Source organism: Barbus barbus, assembly GCF_936440315.1.
Source record: "Barbus barbus genome assembly, chromosome: 9".
NCBI lineage: Eukaryota > Metazoa > Chordata > Actinopteri > Cypriniformes > Cyprinidae > Barbus > Barbus barbus.
Window position 1 is genome coordinate 24,185,055 of NC_136737.1, and position 19,984 is coordinate 24,205,038.

At 42.9% G+C, this 19,984-nt stretch overlaps 1 protein-coding gene across 1 annotated transcript; it reads left to right on the forward strand.

The window, feature by feature from the left end:
* Positions 1-12,473: 12,473 nt before the first annotated feature.
* On the forward strand, positions 12,474-13,997 carry LOC306875276 (SCAN domain-containing protein 3-like; the record flags this gene model as incomplete). The annotated part of the gene is made up of 1 exon (XM_079425748.1): positions 12,474-13,997. One exon carries the CDS (start codon positions 12,474-12,476, stop codon positions 13,995-13,997), a length of 1,524 nt encoding a protein of 507 aa, XP_079281874.1.
* Between the last annotated feature and the right edge of the window lie 5,987 nt (positions 13,998-19,984).

Sequence of the window (19,984 nt, forward strand, 5' to 3'; positions counted from 1 at the left end):
AACGGATCGCCAAGATCCGGATCCCCTCAAAGAGCCATACATCCCATCACTGTTTCAATTCACTGATTTTACCCAATGTTTAATCTGAAATTAAATATATTAATACACTTAAATTACACGTCTGATACTACAGCAATCAAATGTTGTGAACTGGTTTTAAGCACAATATGCACAAATAACTGAATTGAATTACGGCGGAATTTAAACACACACAGACATCAACAATCAGCGTATGAATCTCCAAACTGGTGACAATCAAAAATGACAAAAACTTTATAACAAATAAAAAAATCGGTTCAACTCTGAACATCACAAAACAGTCTACTGAAAAGTCACAACCAAAACACCAAAATAAAAGCAAATAAAGAAAATAGTAAGAACTTTCAGCTGCATAATTTATGCATGCTGGGAGTTTTGTACTGGCACCCAGCATGCTTTGCGGCATGAATTGTTTTTTATTATTATTAATAGTCACCATTGTTGAGGTTCATGTGCTGATTCTTGATGTTTGTGTTTGTCTAAATTGTGCTGAAGCCCTAAAGGCTTTGGGCACAAAATGTTTTTAAATTCTTTCATAATCGTGATGGGAAGTTCGGATCATTTTAACGATTCAAATCTTTGAGTCTCGTTCAGCAAAATGAGCAAATCTTTTTTTGAGTCATTTCTTTCATTTTAGCAAAATATGATTCAAATGTTACGTGTTACTTTCCAAACACATCTACTATTTATGCAAACGTTTATCACACTACAAACAATACAAAACTATAATGCTATAAGAAACAGAAAATATTAATTAATTTTTTTATTTTTTTATTAAAGCTCAAAAATCACGAATATAAAACAGAATACAACCATCAACATAAAATTGATAACAATAATATTAATGAATTGTTTACCTGGGTCTTTAGTCTATGATTTGCGCACCACCTCTTATCTAACAAGTCTTCGGGTTTGAGTCGTTCGTTCATCACGTGACAGCCCCATACACTTAACCAATGCAGCCAGAGCTGCATTGGTTAAGTGGTGAACTCGGGAGGTGAACTAATCAATTCTCTTTCCGGCTCAGGCTGCATTGGTTAAGCGTATGGGGCTCTCACGTGACAAAAGAACGCCTCAAACCCGAGACTCGGGAGGTGAACTAATAAATTCTCTTTCCGGCTCAGGCTGCATTGGTTAAGCGTATGGGGCTGTCACGTGACAAAAGAACGCCTCAAACCCGAGACTCGGGAGGTGAACTAATAAATTATCTTTCCGGCTCAGGCTGCATTGGTTAAGCGTATGGGGCTGTCACGTGACAAAAGAACGCCTCAAACCCGAGACTCGGGAGGTGAACTAATCAATTCTCTTTCCGGCTCAGGCTGCATTGATTAAGCGTATGGGGCTCTCACGTGACAAAAGAACGCCTCAAACCCGAGACTCGGGAGGTGAACTAATCAATTCTCTTTCCGGCTCAGGCTGCATTGGTTAAGCGTATGGGGCTCTCACGTGACAAAAGAACGCCTCAAACCCGAGACTCGGGAGGTGAACTAATAAATTCTCTTTCCGGCTCAGGCTGCATTGGTTAAGCGTATGGGGCTCTCACGTGACAAAAGAACGCCTCAAACCCGAGACTCGGGAGGTGAACTAATAAATTCTCTTTCCGGCTCAGGCTGCATTGGTTAAGCGTATGGGGCTCTCACGTGACAAAAGAACGCCTCAAACCCGAGACTCGGGAGGTGAACTAATAAATTATCTTTCCGGCTCAGGCTGCATTGGTTAAGCGTATGGGGCTGTCACGTGACAAAAGAACGCCTCAAACCCGAGACTCGGGAGGTGAACTAATCAATTCTCTTTCCGGCTCAGGCTGCATTGATTAAGCGTATGGGGCTCTCACGTGACAAAAGAACGCCTCAAACCCGAGACTCGGGAGGTGAACTAATCAATTCTCTTTCCGGTTCAGGCTGCATTGGTTAAGCGTATGGGGCTGTCACGTGACAAAAGAACGCCTCAAACCCGAGACTCGGGAGGTGAACTAATCAATTCTCTTTCCGGCTCAGGCTGCATTGGTTAAGCGTATGGGGCTCTCACGTGACAAAAGAACGCCTCAAACCCGAGACTCGGGAGGTGAACTAATCAATTCTCTTTCTGGCTCAGGCTGCATTGGTTAAGCGTATGGGGCTCTCACGTGACAAAAGAACGCCTCAAACCCGAGACTCGGGAGGTGAACTAATCAATTCTCTTTCCGGCTCAGGCTGCATTGGTTAAGCGTATGGGGCTCTCACGTGACAAAAGAACGCCTCAAACCCGAGACTCGGGAGGTGAACTAATAAATTATCTTTCCAGCTCAGGCTGCATTGGTTAAGCGTATGGGGCTGTCACGTGACAAAAGAACGCCTCAAACCCGAGACTCGGGAGGTGAACTAATCAATTCTCTTTCCGGCTCAGGCTGCATTGATTAAGCGTATGGGGCTCTCACGTGACAAAAGAACGCCTCAAACCCGAGACTCGGGAGGTGAACTAATCAATTCTCTTTCCGGCTCAGGCTGCATTGGTTAAGCGTATGGGGCTGTCACGTGACAAAAGAACGCCTCAAGCCCGAGACTCGGGAGGTGAACTAATCAATTCTCTTTCCGGCTCAGGCTGCATTGGTTAAGCGTATGGGGCTCTCACGTGACAAAAGAACGCCTCAAACCCGAGACTCGGGAGGTGAACTAATAAATTATCTTTCCAGCTCAGGCTGCATTGGTTAAGCGTATGGGGCTGTCACGTGACAAAAGAACGCCTCAAACCCGAGACTCGGGAGGTGAACTAATCAATTCTCTTTCCGGCTCAGGCTGCATTGATTAAGCGTATGGGGCTCTCACGTGACAAAAGAACGCCTCAAACCCGAGACTCGGGAGGTGAACTAATCAATTCTCTTTCCGGCTCAGGCTGCATTGGTTAAGCGTATGGGGCTGTCACGTGACAAAAGAACGCCTCAAGCCCGAGACTCGGGAGGTGAACTAATCAATTCTCTTTCCGGCTCAGGCTGCATTGGTTAAGCGTATGGGGCTCTCACGTGACAAAAGAACGCCTCAAACCCGAGACTCGGGAGGTGAACTAATCAATTCTCTTTCCGGTTCAGGCTGCATTGGTTAAGCGTATGGGGCTGTCACGTGACAAAAGAACGCCTCAAACCCGAGACTCGGGAGGTGAACTAATCAATTCTCTTTCCGGCTCAGGCTGCATTGGTTAAGCGTATGGGGCTCTCACGTGACAAAAGAACGCCTCAAACCCGAGACTCGGGAGGTGAACTAATCAATTCTCTTTCCGGCTCAGGCTGCATTGGTTAAGCGTATGGGGCTCTCACGTGACAAAAGAACGCCTCAAACCCGAGACTCGGGAGGTGAACTAATCAATTCTCTTTCCGGCTCAGGCTGCATTGGTTAAGCGTATGGGGCTGTCACGTGACAAAAGAACGCCTCAAACCCGAGACTCGGGAGGTGAACTAATCAATTCTCTTTCCGGCTCAGGCTGCATTGGTTAAGCGTATGGGGCTGTCACGTGATGAACGAAAGACTCAAACCCGAAGACTCGGGAGGTGAACTAATTCCAGTACAGGACCCATAGAATGTTGTGCAATGCCCATGCGCGACTGAACGAATCACTCCCCGAGACGACTCGTTCTTCCCAAGTCACATTAAAGATTCGTTCAAAATGAACAAATCGTTCAAGAACGACCCATCACGATTTCATAATAGTTTGTCAATTTATCTTGTAGAGTAATATTACTTCCAAAAATAATATGAAATTAAATATAAATCACCCATATTGGATTATCCAAACAGAGATCAGTCATTAATTGATGATGATCATCAGCAGTTAATCATAGCTACTTAAAAAGTTATCTTGGCTTTTCTTGTTATAATAAACATGCTTCACAACCACAGTTATAACAGCCAAAGAGAAACTAACATTGAAGAGTCAAGAGTCAAAAGCACAACTAAAGCAAACACCAATCACCAAAATGGTGAGGTCAAACAAAACATTTGAAATAAAATATAAAACTCTGTTAATTTGTATATATATGAGAGAAATGAAGTCAAACTGGTTAGTAATAAGTGGAGCTGGTGACGCTGTTTGTGGAGTTTAATCATCCTCTGCTGTTTTATTTCAGTTGATTTAATTTAAGGCTGTGGCTTTATGTCAGTTGTATTCTTGTTTCTTGTTCTTTCCCTCAGTGATTGTGTTTGTTAACAGCAGCTGTTCAGAACCAGAATCAGAATCAGAAAGAGCTTTATTGCCAAGTGTGTTTGCACACACAAGGAATTTGGGTAACACTTTATAATAACGTCCAGTTATAAGTAATTTATAAGTGATTAGTTAATGATTAACTAATCATTTACAAAACATTCATAAGCGATTAATAAGTGATATGCTAACAATTTGTGTATGTTTTGTTAATTCATTTAAAAGTAATTTACAAGTAATTAGCTAATGATGAACTAATCATTTACAAAACATAACTATACATTCACAAATGATTAAGTAATATGCTAACGATTTATAAATCTGTTATAAGTTATCTTTATAAATAGCATCATGAAATAATTAAACACATCCTTAATGGTTAATAGTTACTAGTTAATATATTATTAATCACTTATAGATCATTGAAATGTCAACATTGTACTATTATCTCAATAAACATTATAAATCATTTACAAAGCTTTCTGCATCCCCTAATCTAAAGTGTAAACTACTTATCAGTTGTAAATGTTTTACAAACCTTCCAGGTTACAGGTTGTTTGTGAATATATATATATATTTACGCACACAAGACTGGAAACCATAAAGTTTGTAAAACATTTACAACTGATGAGTAGTTTACACTTTAGATTAGGGGATGCAGAAAGCTTTGTAAATGATTTATAATGTTTATTGAGATAATAGTACAATGTTGACATTTCAATGATTTATAAGTGATTAATAATATATTAACTATTAACTATTAACCATTAAGGATCTGTTTGATTATTTCATGATGCTATATTTAAAGATAACTTATGACAGATTTATAAATTGTTAGCATATTACTTAATCATTTGTGAATGTATAGTTATGTTTTGTAAATGATTAGTTCATCATCATCTAATCACTTGTAAATGATTCAAAACTTATTCTACAAAACAGATAAAAATATTAACATATCAATTATTAATCATCTATGAATGCATAGTCATGTTTTGTAAATGATTAGTTCATCATTAGCGAATTACTTGTAAATGACTTTTAAATGAATTAACAAAACATACACAAATTGTTAGCATATCACTTATTAATTGCTTATGAATGTTTTGTAAACGATTAGTTAATCATTAACTAATCACTTATAAATTACTTATAACTGGACGTTATTATAAAGTGTTACCGGAATTTGTCTTGGTGTTATGAGCTTCCAGTACAGAAAGTACAAACATAGTGCAGACAACATATAATTAAGGTGATAAAGAACACTAATGAAGAGAATATACAATAATTAAGAATAACAATAGTAATAAAAATAAAAATATACAGAAAAGAGACATGACCATAGACAGAACTGTGAACGTGCATGTGCAGATGAAGGTTTGATGGGTTATTTACAGATGTACAGTACCGGGGTGTGTTATGTGTTGTTCAGGTGGGATACGGCCTGGGGGAAAAAACTGTTCTTGTTTCTGGCTGTTCTGGTGCTCAGTGATCTGTAGCGCCGGCCAGAAGGCAACAGTACAAAGAGAGAGTGAGCTGGGTGTGAGGGGTCCAGAGTGACTTTCTTAGCCCTTTTCCTCACTCTGGAGGTGACAGTAAAACGTATATAGTAAGGAAACTTACTATCAATCATTAAACAGGTTTTTACTGTGGCCTTTTTACAGTCTTTTACCGTTAAAATCACGATAATTTTTTACAGTGTACTATTATGTTGCTTGTCTAGTCAGTGGTGCTAACATTCAATTTTCTCTGAAAGAGTTTGAAGTGGATTGGACAAAATTTAGAAAATTGTTGAACATATCATGGCAGTTTGGAAATTAAATGTCCAGTCATCTGTGCTTAAAAGTTAATGCTATCACATTTTAAAATAACGTACCACCTACACTACACCTTACTGGTAGTGTTCACAAAAGCAAATGTGAGATAAACACATACTGATTGCTTTAGCAACCATGACATTTCTGCAAGTTTTTATGGTGACTTGTGTTTCACAGGACTGTATTTTAATCTTGATTTAAGAACAGCATTTGACTCAGTAGATCATGATATCCTTTTACAAAGACTCATTTAGTTGGGTTTCAGGGGCCTGTGCTGGAGTGCTTTGCCTCTTACCTCAAGGAGAGAACAATTTCTGTAGGGAAATATGTATTATCCTGTGCTCAAATCTCTTATTCTGTTCCGCAGGGTTCCATTTTGGGTCCTCTTCTTTTTGCTTTATATATTAAGGTGACCAGGCATGCCACTTCATGGGGACATGTTCGGCACAGGATTTCTAAATTGCCTAAAATAACCAGATGTTGGTTGTTTGGGCTGAGCCGATCGGTCGTTGTATGACCATACATTTATCATTGTATAAATGTATTAGCTTGAAGTGTTTTGAGGTCATAGTATTGTGCACAGAACTGTGCAAAAATAAGAAATTTTTCATCAATAATCTGCCTTTTCATCATAATGTGTGAAAATATGAATATACGTTGTTGGTGTTTTACTGTCACTACTGTTAATTTCAGCTTGAAACTGCTGTGTGTTTAACAGCAAATATTAGAGCAAACAGCAAATAAAAATTTTAGTATTCTGATTAGCAGTATTGGTTCAAAATATTATCTTTCACAGCAGTAATTCATTTAAATAAAATAAGAATATAAATGAGAACAGACACAAAAAATGTGATTGAGCAACAACTTAAATTACAATAGCTTAGCAGTTAAGAAAATATATTTGTTTTTCTAGCCCATTAAAAAAGAATGTACAATACATCATTAGTGAATAACAGCAAAGTAGTAGGTAATCAGGGGAGCTGGTTTTCTTACTGGCTTGTTAACACCAGTGTAATCCTGGGTTGTTGCCAAGTAAAAGTACCTGCTGAACTTGTGGGAAATAATTGGAGGTGATGGTCAGGTTTGTTAGACTGCCACAGTGCTGTGACTAATAATACCAGTGCTTGTCAACATATCTATTCTCTCTAGGCTTTCAAAGCTTTTATTTTCAAACTTGCAAGGTAAATCTAATGAGAGATAAAATCTGATTCTTAATTTAAACCTGAAGCTTAATTAAGGAGATCTGGGCCCGTATTCATGAAGAATTTTAATGTAAAAAGTAGCTCCTAGTGACAAAATTCTAAGAAAATTCTTAGAAATGTGGGCGTTTACTCTTAAAATTAAAGAAAAAATCCTAGTAAAGAAAAAAGTAATTCAGAAAGCATCTTAACCCTTAAAAGAGGTCTTAAGGTCAAACTTGTTAGGAGTACGGACGAGGACTTTTAAGGGGCTTAAGAGTTTCTTTAACAGCGGAGAAATTGGACGAAAATGAAGAGGGAGAAGAAATGTGTTGCACACAATGCATGACAGTGAGTTAATAAGACACTACACATTAGTTCGTGCAGGGATCATGTTTGTGACTGATCTTAATAAAGACATGCTAACATCTCAGACACTGCGCAGAATTGCCATAGCGCCAGAAATCACTACATTAACATATTTGGCAACTGGAAAAATGCAACTATGCAGCAGTGATGATTTGGGTCTGTTACAGCACTTATTAGGCTTATATGTCTCTGTTCATTTCCTATAAAACACAGTAAATATGCAGGGCCGGCGCCAAGGGGCGTCGCGGGCCGTGCCCCCCCTCCAAACGAGTTACTGTGCCCCCCCACTTTCCATCCTCTCCCCTCCTTGCTGAACGCGATCGATTTTGAAAGCGAAAGTACCGATAAAACAGCGCACATAATGCGATTGCACGCTTTAGCGAGCGTCAGCAACTGCACGAGATCACAGATTGCAGCCCCCCTCCTCCCCGACACACACACACACACACACAACGTGATTTGTGCCCCCCCTAGAAATTTAAATGCCCCCCGATGGAGGTGCCCTGGCGCCGGCTCTGTAAGTATGACAGCATGGTAAATAAAAAATTAAGAATATATATATATATATATATACATATATAATGTGTGTGTGTGTGTGTGTGTGAGAAAGAGCGAGAGGAAAAATTCCGCCTGTAATTTCAAAGTGAAGGCTTATAATATACCCTACTCTTAAAATCACTCTTCTATTTCCTTCTTGACAACCAACCAATCACAGTCTTCAAAAGATTGTGTCATACATAGCAACGGGGTCAACCCCGCCTCCTCACTAAGATGAAAGTTTTTGTCTTTTCCTTACTCAGAGTTGCTCTCAGATCAGTCCCGAATCGCTCTTAAGCTAAGACTCCTACGTAAAAGTTTTTAAGCTAAATTAAGAGTTTTCTGAGAGGATTCTTAGAATCTTTATGAATACGGGCCCTGGAATACATTCTCAAGCAACTCAGTTGCTGTTGCTACGTTAAATTCTGCTCTTTTTGGTCATGGGTAATACAGATGTTGTTGAGCCAATCATCTAGGCTGTAAATGTCATGCGACTACACTGAAGCCACAGGAAAATGACAACATTTATTGGCAGGTGTCCCAACCAGGAGGCTGTTTCATAAAACAAGTTTACCAAACATGCCAGGCTTATTTCAGTTAGTCTGACTTATTTTGAACCAATTCAATTGACAATAAGTCAGACTAATTTAAATAAACCTGGCTTATTTGGTAAACTTGTTTTATGAAACAGGCCCCAGATACAGTGTGATAAGATACCAACAAGCAATTTGTCTTCTCAAAATCTATTACAAATCACAACCAGAAGAAGAGCATGTGGGCAGAGGTCTCTATCTCTGAAAGCAAAATTCAGTCTTGCACTTGCAATGTAATAGACTAAGTACATTAGATTAATAAATAAAAAAAAGATTTTAACATGATTCAAAACAATATTTGTAATGAAATAATTGTTTGAACATTATTTGCAAGATCTGAGGTAAATTATTAATTGATGCTTTCATTACGGCTATTAAAATCATGCACACTAATATACAAACGTGTATCAAATTATTTTAATATTATACAAAACTCAGTTGTGTCCTCACAGAAATATAACTAATCCTAAAAACAATAAAATCTATTGCTCGTCACAACTGGTTAAGATGAAAATATGGAAACGTTACCTTTTATGGCACGTCACACAATCACATTGAATCTGTTATAACGGTTCAAGACTCTTTTATGAGCCCGTTAAGAAAACAAAAAAATAAATACATTTGGAACTAAAAAAAGAAGAAGAAAAAAAAAAGTTTGTTAATCTTTATTCAGAATCAGAATCAGAATTAGCTTTATTGTCAGGTATGTTTACACATACAAGGAATTTTTTTAGTGACATAAGCTCCATAGTGCGACAGAATGACGTCGACAGGACAGGACACAGATAATAATAAAACAAATAATAATGTACAAATATACAAAATGGACAATGTGCAAAATAGCAAAAACACAATATGCAAAATAGACAATTTAGTATTGCGTGTTAAATAAAAAATAAAAATAAAATGTATGATAGTGTTGTGTGTTTCATGTTTATTGTTAAGAGTTCAAATGTTCATGAGATGGATTGCCTGAGGGAAGAAACTGTTCCTGTGCCTGGCTGTTCTGGTGCTCAGTGCTCTGTAGCTTCGACCAGGTGGCAACAGTTCAAAGAGGGAGTGTGCTGGATTTGAGGGGTCCAGAGTGATTTTGCCAGCACTTTTGCTCACTCTGGATGAGTACAGTTCTTGGAGACTGGGGAAAGTTGTACCAATGATTTTCTCAGCAGTTCGGACTACCCTCTGTAGTCTTCTGAGGTCAGATTTGGTAGCTGAGCTGAACCAGACAGTTACTGAAGTGCAGGGGACGGATTCAATGATGGCAGAGTAGAACTGTTTCAGCAGCTCCTGTGGCAGGTTGAACTTCCTCAGCTGGCGAAGGAAGTACAACCTCTGCTGGGCCTTTTTGACAATAAAGTCTATGTGAGTGACTCACTTCAGGTCCTGAGAGATGGTGCTGTCCAGTAATCTGAATGACTCCACTGTTGTTACGGTTCTGTTCATGATGGTGAGTGGGGGGAGAGCAGGGGGGTTTCTCTTGAAGTCCACGATCATCTCCACTGTTTTGAGCATGTTGAGCTCCACGTTGTTAAGACTGCACCAAACAGCTAGCTCTTTAACCTCCTGTCTGTAGGCAGACTTGTCACTGTCCTGAATTAGGCCGATCAGTGTGGTGTCATATGCAAACTTCAGGGCCCGTATTCATGAACAATTTTAGTGCTAAGAGTTGCTCCTAGTAACAAAATTCTAAGGAAATTCATAGAAATGTGGGGTTTTCCTCTTCAAATGAAAGAAAAGATCCTAGTAAATAAAAAAGTAATTCAGAAAGCATCTTAAACCTTAAAAGAGGTCTTAAGGTCCAAAATTGTTAGGAGTACGGTCGAGGACTTTTAAGGGCCTTAAGAGTTTCTTTAGCAGCAGAGAAAATGGACGAAACATGAAGAGGGAGAAGAAATGTGTTGCACACAATGCATGACAGTGAGTTAATAAGACACTACACATTAGATCGTGCAGGGATCATGTTTGTGATTTATCTTATTAAAGACATGCTAACATCTCTGACACCGCGCAGAAATGCCATAAAGCCAGAAATGGACGCAATCACTACATTAACATATTTGGCAACTGGAAAAATGCAACTATGCAGCAGTGATGATTTGGGTCTGTTACAGCACTTATTATGTCGCTGTTCATTTCCTATAAAATATGTTAAGTATGACAGCATGGCAAATAAAAAATAAAGAATATATATATACATATATAATGTATGTGTGTGTGTTTGTGTGTGAGTGAGTGAGAGAGCGAGAGAGAGAGAGAGAGTATGGTAAAACAGGAAAAATTACAAGTGAAGGCTTATAATAAACCCTACTCTTAAAATCACTCTTTTATTTCCTTCTTGGACAACAAACCAGTCACAGTCTTCAAAAGACTGTGTCATAACTAGCAACGGGGTCAGCCCCGCCTCCTCACTAAGATAAACGTTTTTGTCTAACTCATTCAGATCTTCTTCGTATTTGTCTTTTCCTCGCTCAGAGTTGCTCTCAGATTGGTCCTGAATCACTTTTAAGCTAAGACTCCTAGTTAGAAATTTTTAAGCTAAATTAGGAGCTCTCTAAAAGGATTCTTAGAATCTTTAGGAATACGGGCCCAGGAGTTTGACAGAGGCAAGGCAAGGCAAGGCAAGTTTATTTATATAGCACGTTTCATACACAGTGGTAATTCAAAGTGCTTTACATAAAAGAAAGTGAAATAGACATTAAAAATCAATAAAAACATGGGAATAAAAATAATAAAAACAAGGAATTTTAAAATGATATAGAAATTGATTTTAAATAAATTTAAAGAAAATTATTATACATAAAATTAATTGCAGTCAGTTTGGACATATAGCACAGTGCTCATTCAACAAATGCACAGTTAAACAGATGAGTTTTGAGTCTTGATTTAAATGTGACTAATGTTTTAGCACATCTGATCTCTTCTGGAAGCTGGTTCCAACTGCGGGCCGCATAATAGCTAAAAGCAGACTCCCCTTGTTTTGTGTGAACCCTTGGTATTTCTAACTGACTCGATCCTAATGATCTGAGTGGTCTGTTCGGTTTATATTCAGTGAGCATATCAGCAATATATTTAGGTCCTGGGCCATTGAGTGACTTATAAACAAGTAAAAGTACTTTAAAGTCAATCCTAAATGTAACTGGAAGCCAGTGTAAGGACCTGAGGACTGGTGTGATATGCTCAGATTTTATGGTTCTAGTCAGAATCCTGGCAGCAGCATTCTGGATGAGCTGCAGTTGTCTAATGGTCTTCTTGGGAAGGCCGGTGAGGAGACCATTACAGTAATCCACCCTGCTGGTGATAAAGGCATGAACAAGTTTCTCCAAGTCTTGACTGGAAACAAAACATCTAATTCTTGCAATTAGGGGTCTTAAGATGTGCAGTCATTGGTGTAGAGCAGGGGTACTCAATAGGTGGACTCCGGTCCGTATTCGGACCCAGACATGGTTAAATCTGGACCAACGCCAAAACCAACATGCTATTTTAATCATAATCCAAATGAGTTTTCAGTGCAGTGCGCAATTGTGATTCCGCGCTATATATCTTTGAGGCTTCTATTCGGTTTGGCTGCTTCATCTATGTCGGATCACAGCAGCTGTAACAGCATCGCTATAGCAACGTCATTCACTCACTCACTCGAGGCAGCCAGATTTATCCACCCGTCACGTGATCTGGGCATGGCAGGTGAACAGGCAGTCTCATCGTTTGCGATCAATGTGGAGCAGTGCAAATATCGGTAACTGACTTTTTTTTTGTGCTGACTAAAAGTTAAAATGGCGTGCTCAAAGCTGCCCGTTGATAAGAAAAGAAAAGTTGATTTTGAAAACCGCGAGTTTAAAAGTGAGTGGACAGAAAAATATACATTCGTGCTCCCCGTGGGAAGCACAAAACCAATGTGTTTAATCTGCAGCGACACGGTAGCAATCATCAAAAGTGGTAATGTGAAACGCCATTATGAAACCAAGCATGCACATTTTGAACAAAATTACCCTCAGAACACAGAGTTAAGGACCACAAAAATAAACCAGCTGAAATCATCCTATGAAGCTACAAGCAGTGTAATAGTTAGATCAGCCACACAACAGGAGCGGGCAACGGAAGCCTCACTAAGAGTAGCATGGGTCCTGGGAAAATACAAGAAACCCTTCTCTGATGCTGAAATAGTCAAGGAGTGTATGAGTAAAGTGGTGACTGCTCTGTTTGAAGGGACTCAAAAGGATGAAATAATCAAGAAAATAAGCCAAATACCCTGTTCTGATTCCACTGCTGCAAGACGAACTGAAATACTTGCTGATGATTTGCTTGAACAACTTAGCTCTGCTATAAAAAAAGCCAAATTTGTTTCATTGGCTGTGGATGAATCTACAGACAACACAGACAATGCACAACTCATGGTCTTTGTCAGATTTTTTGATGAAGAAAAAGGAGAATTTCACGAAGATGTTTTGGGTCTCACAAACCTCCATGGACACACAAGGGGGGATGACATTTATGAAGCAGTGACACAGATACTTAGAAACAGAGAAATAGACCTGAAGCATGTTGTTTCCATTGCTACTGATGGAGCGCCATGTATGATTGGGAGAGAGAGGAGATTAGTGTCACGCTTGAGAGCTCACCACCCTGACCTCATGGCATACCACTGCATGATTCACCAGATGGTTTTGTATGCCAGCCTTGGAGAAAGGTACTCGGAAGTCATGATAACAGTCATGAAACTTGTCAACTATCTGAGAGCATCCTCTGCTCTGCAACATCGTTTGTTACGCTCATTTCTAATAGAGGTGAATGCAACATTTGATGATTTGCTCCTTCACAACCATGCCCGGTGGCTTAGTAAAGGCAAGGTACTGGAGCGGTTTTGGGCACTGCGGAAAGAGCTGGAGACATTTCTGTTGGATCAGAAGAGTGCAAAAGCCAAACCGTTTGTGCATTTCATGAAGAATGAAGAGGAAATGGAAATTGTTGCTTTTCTAACTGACATTACTTCCCATCTCAATGACCTTAATATGAAGCTCCAGGGCAAAAACAGCATAGTGTGTGGCCTCATGTCAGCTGTCCGTGCTTTCCAGAGGAAGCTGGAGGTGTTCAAATGTGACTTACAGCAGGACCTGCATCACTTCCCAAGACTTTTGGATCACACTGCAGGAAAACATCACCATCACAATTATGCTGAATTTTTGGACAAGCTGATTAAAAATTTCCAAACTCGCTTTGAAGATTTCCATCTGGGAAAACAAGTCTTGCTTTGCATCGAAAATCCATTTCTTCAAAAATATTGCAGAATTCTCAACTGAAGCCACAAAAGTCTTCACATGGGCCAGTGCTGCTTCTCTGCAAACAGAGCTAATTGAGCTCTGCAGGAATCTCACTGTGACCCTGTCACCTTCTGGACGAAGATGGTTACTGCAGCAGGTGTTCCTCTCCTGCAGAAGATGGCCCTTCAAATTCTCACAATGTTTCCCTCAACATACTGCTGTGAATCTGCCTTTTCAACCATGGTGAATTTCCTGAATGGAAATTTGGTAAGTGGACCTTTCAAGTTTATATTTGAGTACCCCTGGTGTAGAGGGAGAAGAGCAGTGGGGAGATAACTCAGCCCTGAGGAGCTCCAGTGCTGATCGTACGAGTGCTGAATGTGTATTTTCCCAGTCTCACTAGCTGCTGCCTGTATGTCAGGAAGCTGGTGATCCACTGTCAGACAGAGGTGGGGACAGAGAGATGAGTTAGTTTGGGCAGGAGGAGGTTTGGAATGATAGTGTTATAGGCCGAGCTGAAGTCCACAAACAGGATCCTCACATAAGTCCCTGGTCTGTCCAGGTGTTGCAGGATGTAATGCAGTCCCATGTTGACTGCATCATACACAGACCTGTTTGCTCTGTAGGCAAACTGTAGGGGGTCCAGTGATGTCCTTCAGATAAGCCAAAACCAGTTTTTCAAATGATTGCATGTTCGAGCCACAGGTCTGTAGTCGTTAAGTCCTGTTATGTTGGGTTTCTTTGGGACAGGGATAATGGCGGAGTGTTTGAAACATGAGGGGACTTCACACAGCTCCAGTGATCTGTTGAAGATCTGTGTGAAGATGGGGGCAGTTGGTCAGCACAGGATTTCAGACAGGCTGGTGTCACACTGTCTGGGCCTGGTGCCTTTCTTCTCTTGTTCTTACTGAAGACCTGGCTCAATTCATCTTCACTGCTGTGCAGGGGGGGGGGGGGGGGGGGGTTGCAGGAGGTGTGAATGGTGATTTTTCAAACATGCAGTAGAACTCATTTAGATCTTATGCCAGTTGCTGATTCTCCACAGTGCTGGGGCATGGAGGCTTGTAGGTGGTGATGTCTTTCAGAACTTTTCACACTGAATCCTTATCTTATCGGAATAATTCCTCTTTGCCACTCTGATCTCCTTTTCCAGTGTGTATTTGGCCTGTTTATGCAAGACTATGTTCCCATTCCTGTAAGCATCTTCTTTGGCCTGACAGATCTGTCTGAGTTTTGCAGTGAACCATGGTTTGTCGTTGTTATAAGTTAGATGAGTCCTGGTAGGAATGCACATATCTTCACAGAAACTGATATAAAATGCTACAGTCTCTGTGAGCTCGTCCAGATCGTTTGCAGAAGCTTCAAAAATACTCAGATCAGTAAGGTTGAAACAGGCTTGTAAAACCCGCTCTGTTTCATTAACCCATCTCTTTACAGTCCTTAATACAGGTTTAACTGATTTCAGTTTCTGCCTGTAGGTGTCACGGTATATTAATCTACTGCCTCCTTCATGTCTCGTGTATCATTGTCTGTGTCTGTGTATTGTGTGCGAGTGGGCGTGTCCCTCGCTCGTGATCAGCGCGCCAGCTGATCTCAATTCCCACACCAGCTGCTGCCAATTCACTCAGCTATAAAGCCTCACTAAATCTTCTCTCCCTTGTCAGATCGTTGAATGTTCCTGGATGTGTTGGATGTGCCTCAGTCAGTGTCTCTTCGTGTACCTTTGTCTTCCTGTTCGTGTTCGAGTGTGTCAGAAGTCTTCGTCCCACCCGGATCATCACCTGCACTGGATTCATTCCCGACACTCTTCACCTGCACTGGATTCATCACCGACACTCTCCACCTGCACGCTGTTCATCTGGTCCCTGCGCCACGACATCATCCGAGAGACTGTTGTCTGTATTGTGCTGTGTATCTGACTATTAAATATAACTTCACCTGCATCTTTGCTTCCGCCTCAGTTTCGTGACAGAACGATCTGACCAGAGAATGGAAGCAGCAGGCGGATCATCCTCATCTCTGGAGGACTTCCTCAGAGCCAGCGTCTCTCGGATGGATGCCCAGGAGAAGAGCATGAACGAGTCCGGGCTGGCGATTCATGCTCTCATGGCGCAGGTGTCCGAGCTCACCCAGAAAATGGAACATCTGCAAATCTCTGCTGCGCCACCCACACCGCCAGCTCCCCTCATACCACCAGAGAGCGTCTCCCAGCCAGAGCCCCGCCTACCAGCTCCGGAAAGGTATAGTGGTGAGCCGAACTATTGCAGAGCATTTCTTACGCGTTGTTCTATGCATTTTGCTCTGCAGCCTAGGACCTTCGCCAACGAACAGAGCAGGGTGGCGTTCGTGCTCACCCTCCTGACTGGGAGAGCAGCACTATGGGGAACGGCAGTGTGGGAGAACCAGGATCCATGCTGTACCTCGTTTCAGACACTCTCCGCCGAGATGAAAAGAGTCTTTGACCGCGCGGCCGCGGGAAAGGAGGCGGCCCGGATCCTCTCGGATCTGAGACAAGGGGAGAGATCGGTAGCGGATTACTCCATCGAGTTCCGGACCTTGGCGGCAGAGTGTCAGTGGAACGAGGAGGCGCAGTGGGATATGTTCCTGCATGGGCTGGCTGACCACGTCCAGAGGGAGATCTATATGCTGGATTTACCCACCACCCTGAATGGGCTGATCGGACTGGCTCTTCGGGTGGACTCCCGACTCTCGCGAGTTGAACGGCGGAGGGTTCCTACTCGATTTCCGGAGGAAACGCCGACACTCAGAGCCAGTGACAGGGACGCGGTCAGCCCCGTCTACGATCCCGAGCCCATGCAGGTCGGGCGAGCTCGGCTGTCTCGGGAGGAGAAGGAGAGGCGGAGGTCCCAGGGCCTTTGCCTTTACTGTGGTACGGCGGGACATTTCGCATACAACTGCCCAGTAAAAGGCCAAGCCCGGCAGTGAATCTGAGGCTACTGTCGGGTGGGATTTCCGCTGAAAAGACCTCATTTACATCTACACTCCTCCCGGTAAGACTAAGGTGGACAGCACACACTCACGACGGTCAAGCACTATTGGACTCTGGGGCAGAGGGTAATTTTATGGACCACAAGTTTGCTCTCCGAATTCAGGTTCCCCTCCTACCCCTCACTCATACCATCTCAGTCCACGCCCTCAATGGCCAAACCTTGCCTACCATTTCCTTCACCACTGGACCCATCACACTCATTGTATCTGGCAATCACACTGAAATCATTTCATTTTACATTCTGGACTCCCCCCTGGCACCCATTGTTTTAGGACACCCCTGGCTTACCAAGCACAACCCCAGGATAGATTGGCAGCAGAAATCTGTATCAGAATGGAGCACTAAATGTCATGAGTCTTGTCTTGTGTCTGCTTGTCCGTCTGTTTCTGTTTCCACTTTGCAGGAGGAGGCAGGGGATTTGTCTAACGTGCCCACGGAGTATCTAGACCTGAAGGAGGTGTTCAGTAAGTCTCGTGCTGCTTCTCTCCCTCCACATCGTCCCTATGACTGTGCCATAGAGTTATTGCCAGGTACGTCTCCGCCTAAGGGCAAATTATATTCACTTTCTGTTCCAGAGAGAGAGGTTATGGAGAAATATATTTCTGATTCTCTAGCAGCGGGGTTCATCCGGCCCTCCTCTTCTCCCGCGGGGGCGGGGTTCTTTTTTGTGGGGAAGAAGGACGGATCACTGCGACCTTGCATTGACTACCGAGGGTTGAACAGCATCACGGTAAAGAATACCTATCCTTTGCCGCTGATGTCTTCAGCTTTCGAGAGGTTGCAGGGAGAGTCGATCTTCACTAAATTGGACTTACGTAACGCTTATCATTTGGTCCGCATCAGGAGGGGGGACGAATGGAAGACTGCTTTTAACACCCCCAGGGGGCACTTTGAATACTTGGTCATGCCCTTCGGGCTGTCCAACTCCCCGGCAGTCTTCCAGGCACTCGTCAACGACGTGCTGCGAGATATGGTCGATCAATTCATATATGTTTACCTGGATGACATATTGATTTTTTCTTCTTCTCTCCAGGAGCACGTGCAGCACGTTCGACGAGTGCTTCAGAGGCTGTTAGAGAATGGGCTTTTTGTCAAGGCGGAGAAATGCGCTTTTCATGCACAGTCGGTTCCTTTCCTAGGGTACATCGTGTCGTCTGAGGGAGTGCGCATGGACCCTGACAAGGTTAAGGCTGTGGTGGATTGGCCAAGCCCAGACTCCCGCAAGGCCCTGCAGAGGTTTCTGGGGTTCGCCAATTTTTACCGGCGGTTTATTCGCAATTTCAGCCAACTAGCCTCTCCTCTGACCGCCTTGACCTCCCCCAGAACTACGTTCAGGTGGTCAAACGCAGCTGAGGCTGCGTTTGCCAAACTGAAGGGCCGCTTTGTTTCAGCCCCCATCTTAATTACCCCTGATCCATCACGTCAGTTCGTGGTGGAGGTCGATGCGTCAGAGGTGGGGGTAGGTGCAGTGCTATCCCAGCGCTCTCCGGCAGACGACAGAATGCATCCATGCGCGTTTTTGTCCCACCGTTTGTCCCCTGCCGAGAGTAATTATGACATTGGTAACAGAGAGTTGTTGGCAGTCAAGCTAGCATTGGAAGAATGGCGCCACTGGTTGGAAGGGTCGGGGGTACCTTTCATCGTATGGACTGATCACAAGAATTTAGAATACATTAAAACTGCCAAAAGATTGAACTCTAGGCAGGCTCGGTGGGCACTTTTTTTCGGACGTTTTGACTTCACTCTCTCGTACCGCCCGGGCTCCAAGAACATCAAGCCCGATTCTTTATCACGCATTTTTGACCGTTCCGATCGCCCGTCTACTCCCGAGTGTATTTTTCCGGAGACCCTTATCATCTCCGCACTCACATGGGAGGTCGAATCGAAGGTCAAGACGGCCTTGCAAGGGGTAACGCCTCCGGTCGGTTGCCCACCGAACCGGTTATTTGTGCCAGAGGGATTACGGTCCGACGTTATTCAGTGGGGTCATTGTTCCAGTGTGGCTTGTCATCCAGGAGTCAGTCGCACTACATCTTTAGTCAAGCAACGATTTTGGTGGCCACTTATGGCTCGCGATGTTCACAGTTTTGTTTTGGCTTGCTCAGTTTGTGCCACTGGTAAGACTTCCAATAGACCCCCAGATGGGCTCCTTCAACCGCTGCCGGTCCCTTCGAGACCCTGGTCCCATATCGCTCTAGATTTTGTCACCGCCCTCCCACCCTCTCAGGGTAACACGGTAGTTTTGACCGTGGTGGACCGGTTCTCGAAGGCGGCTCACTTTATTCCCTTGCCCAAATTACCCTCAGCCAAGGAGACAGCGGTAACAGTCGTTGACCACGTCTTTCGGTTACATGGCCTCCCGACGGACGTGGTTTCCGACAGAGGTCCCCAATTTGTGTCCAAATTTTGGCGAGAGTTTTGTAAATTGCTGGGTGCTACTGTTAGTCTGTCCTCAGGGTTTCATCCCCAGAGCAATGGTCAAACCGAGAGAGCCAACCAGGATTTGGAGAGAACGTTGCGATGTCTGGTCTCCAAGAATCCTTCCTCATGGAGCCAACAACTGTCAATGGTGGAGTACGCCCACAATTCGTTGCCAGTGTCATCTACGGGCCTATCTCCGTTTGAAGGTAGTATAGGTTACCAGCCACCAATTTTTCCTAGTCTGGAATCCGAGGTCGCGGTCCCCTCCGCTCACGCCTTTGTCCAGAGGTGTCATCGCACTTGGACTAGAGCCCGCGAGACTCTACTCCAAGTGGGAGCGCGCACCAAGGCCAAGGCCGATCGCCACCGGTCTAGACCTCCCGTATACGTCGTCGGTTCCAAAGTGTGGCTTTCTACCAAGAACATTCCTCTCCGCTCCGTTTCTAATAAACTTGCTCCCAAATTCATTGGCCCGTTTGCTGTCACTAAAATCATTAGTCCGGTGGCAGTTCGCCTCAATCTTCCTCCAGTGTACAGGAGAATTCATCCCGTCTTCCATGTGTCCAAAATTAAACCCGTTTTTTATTCCCGCATT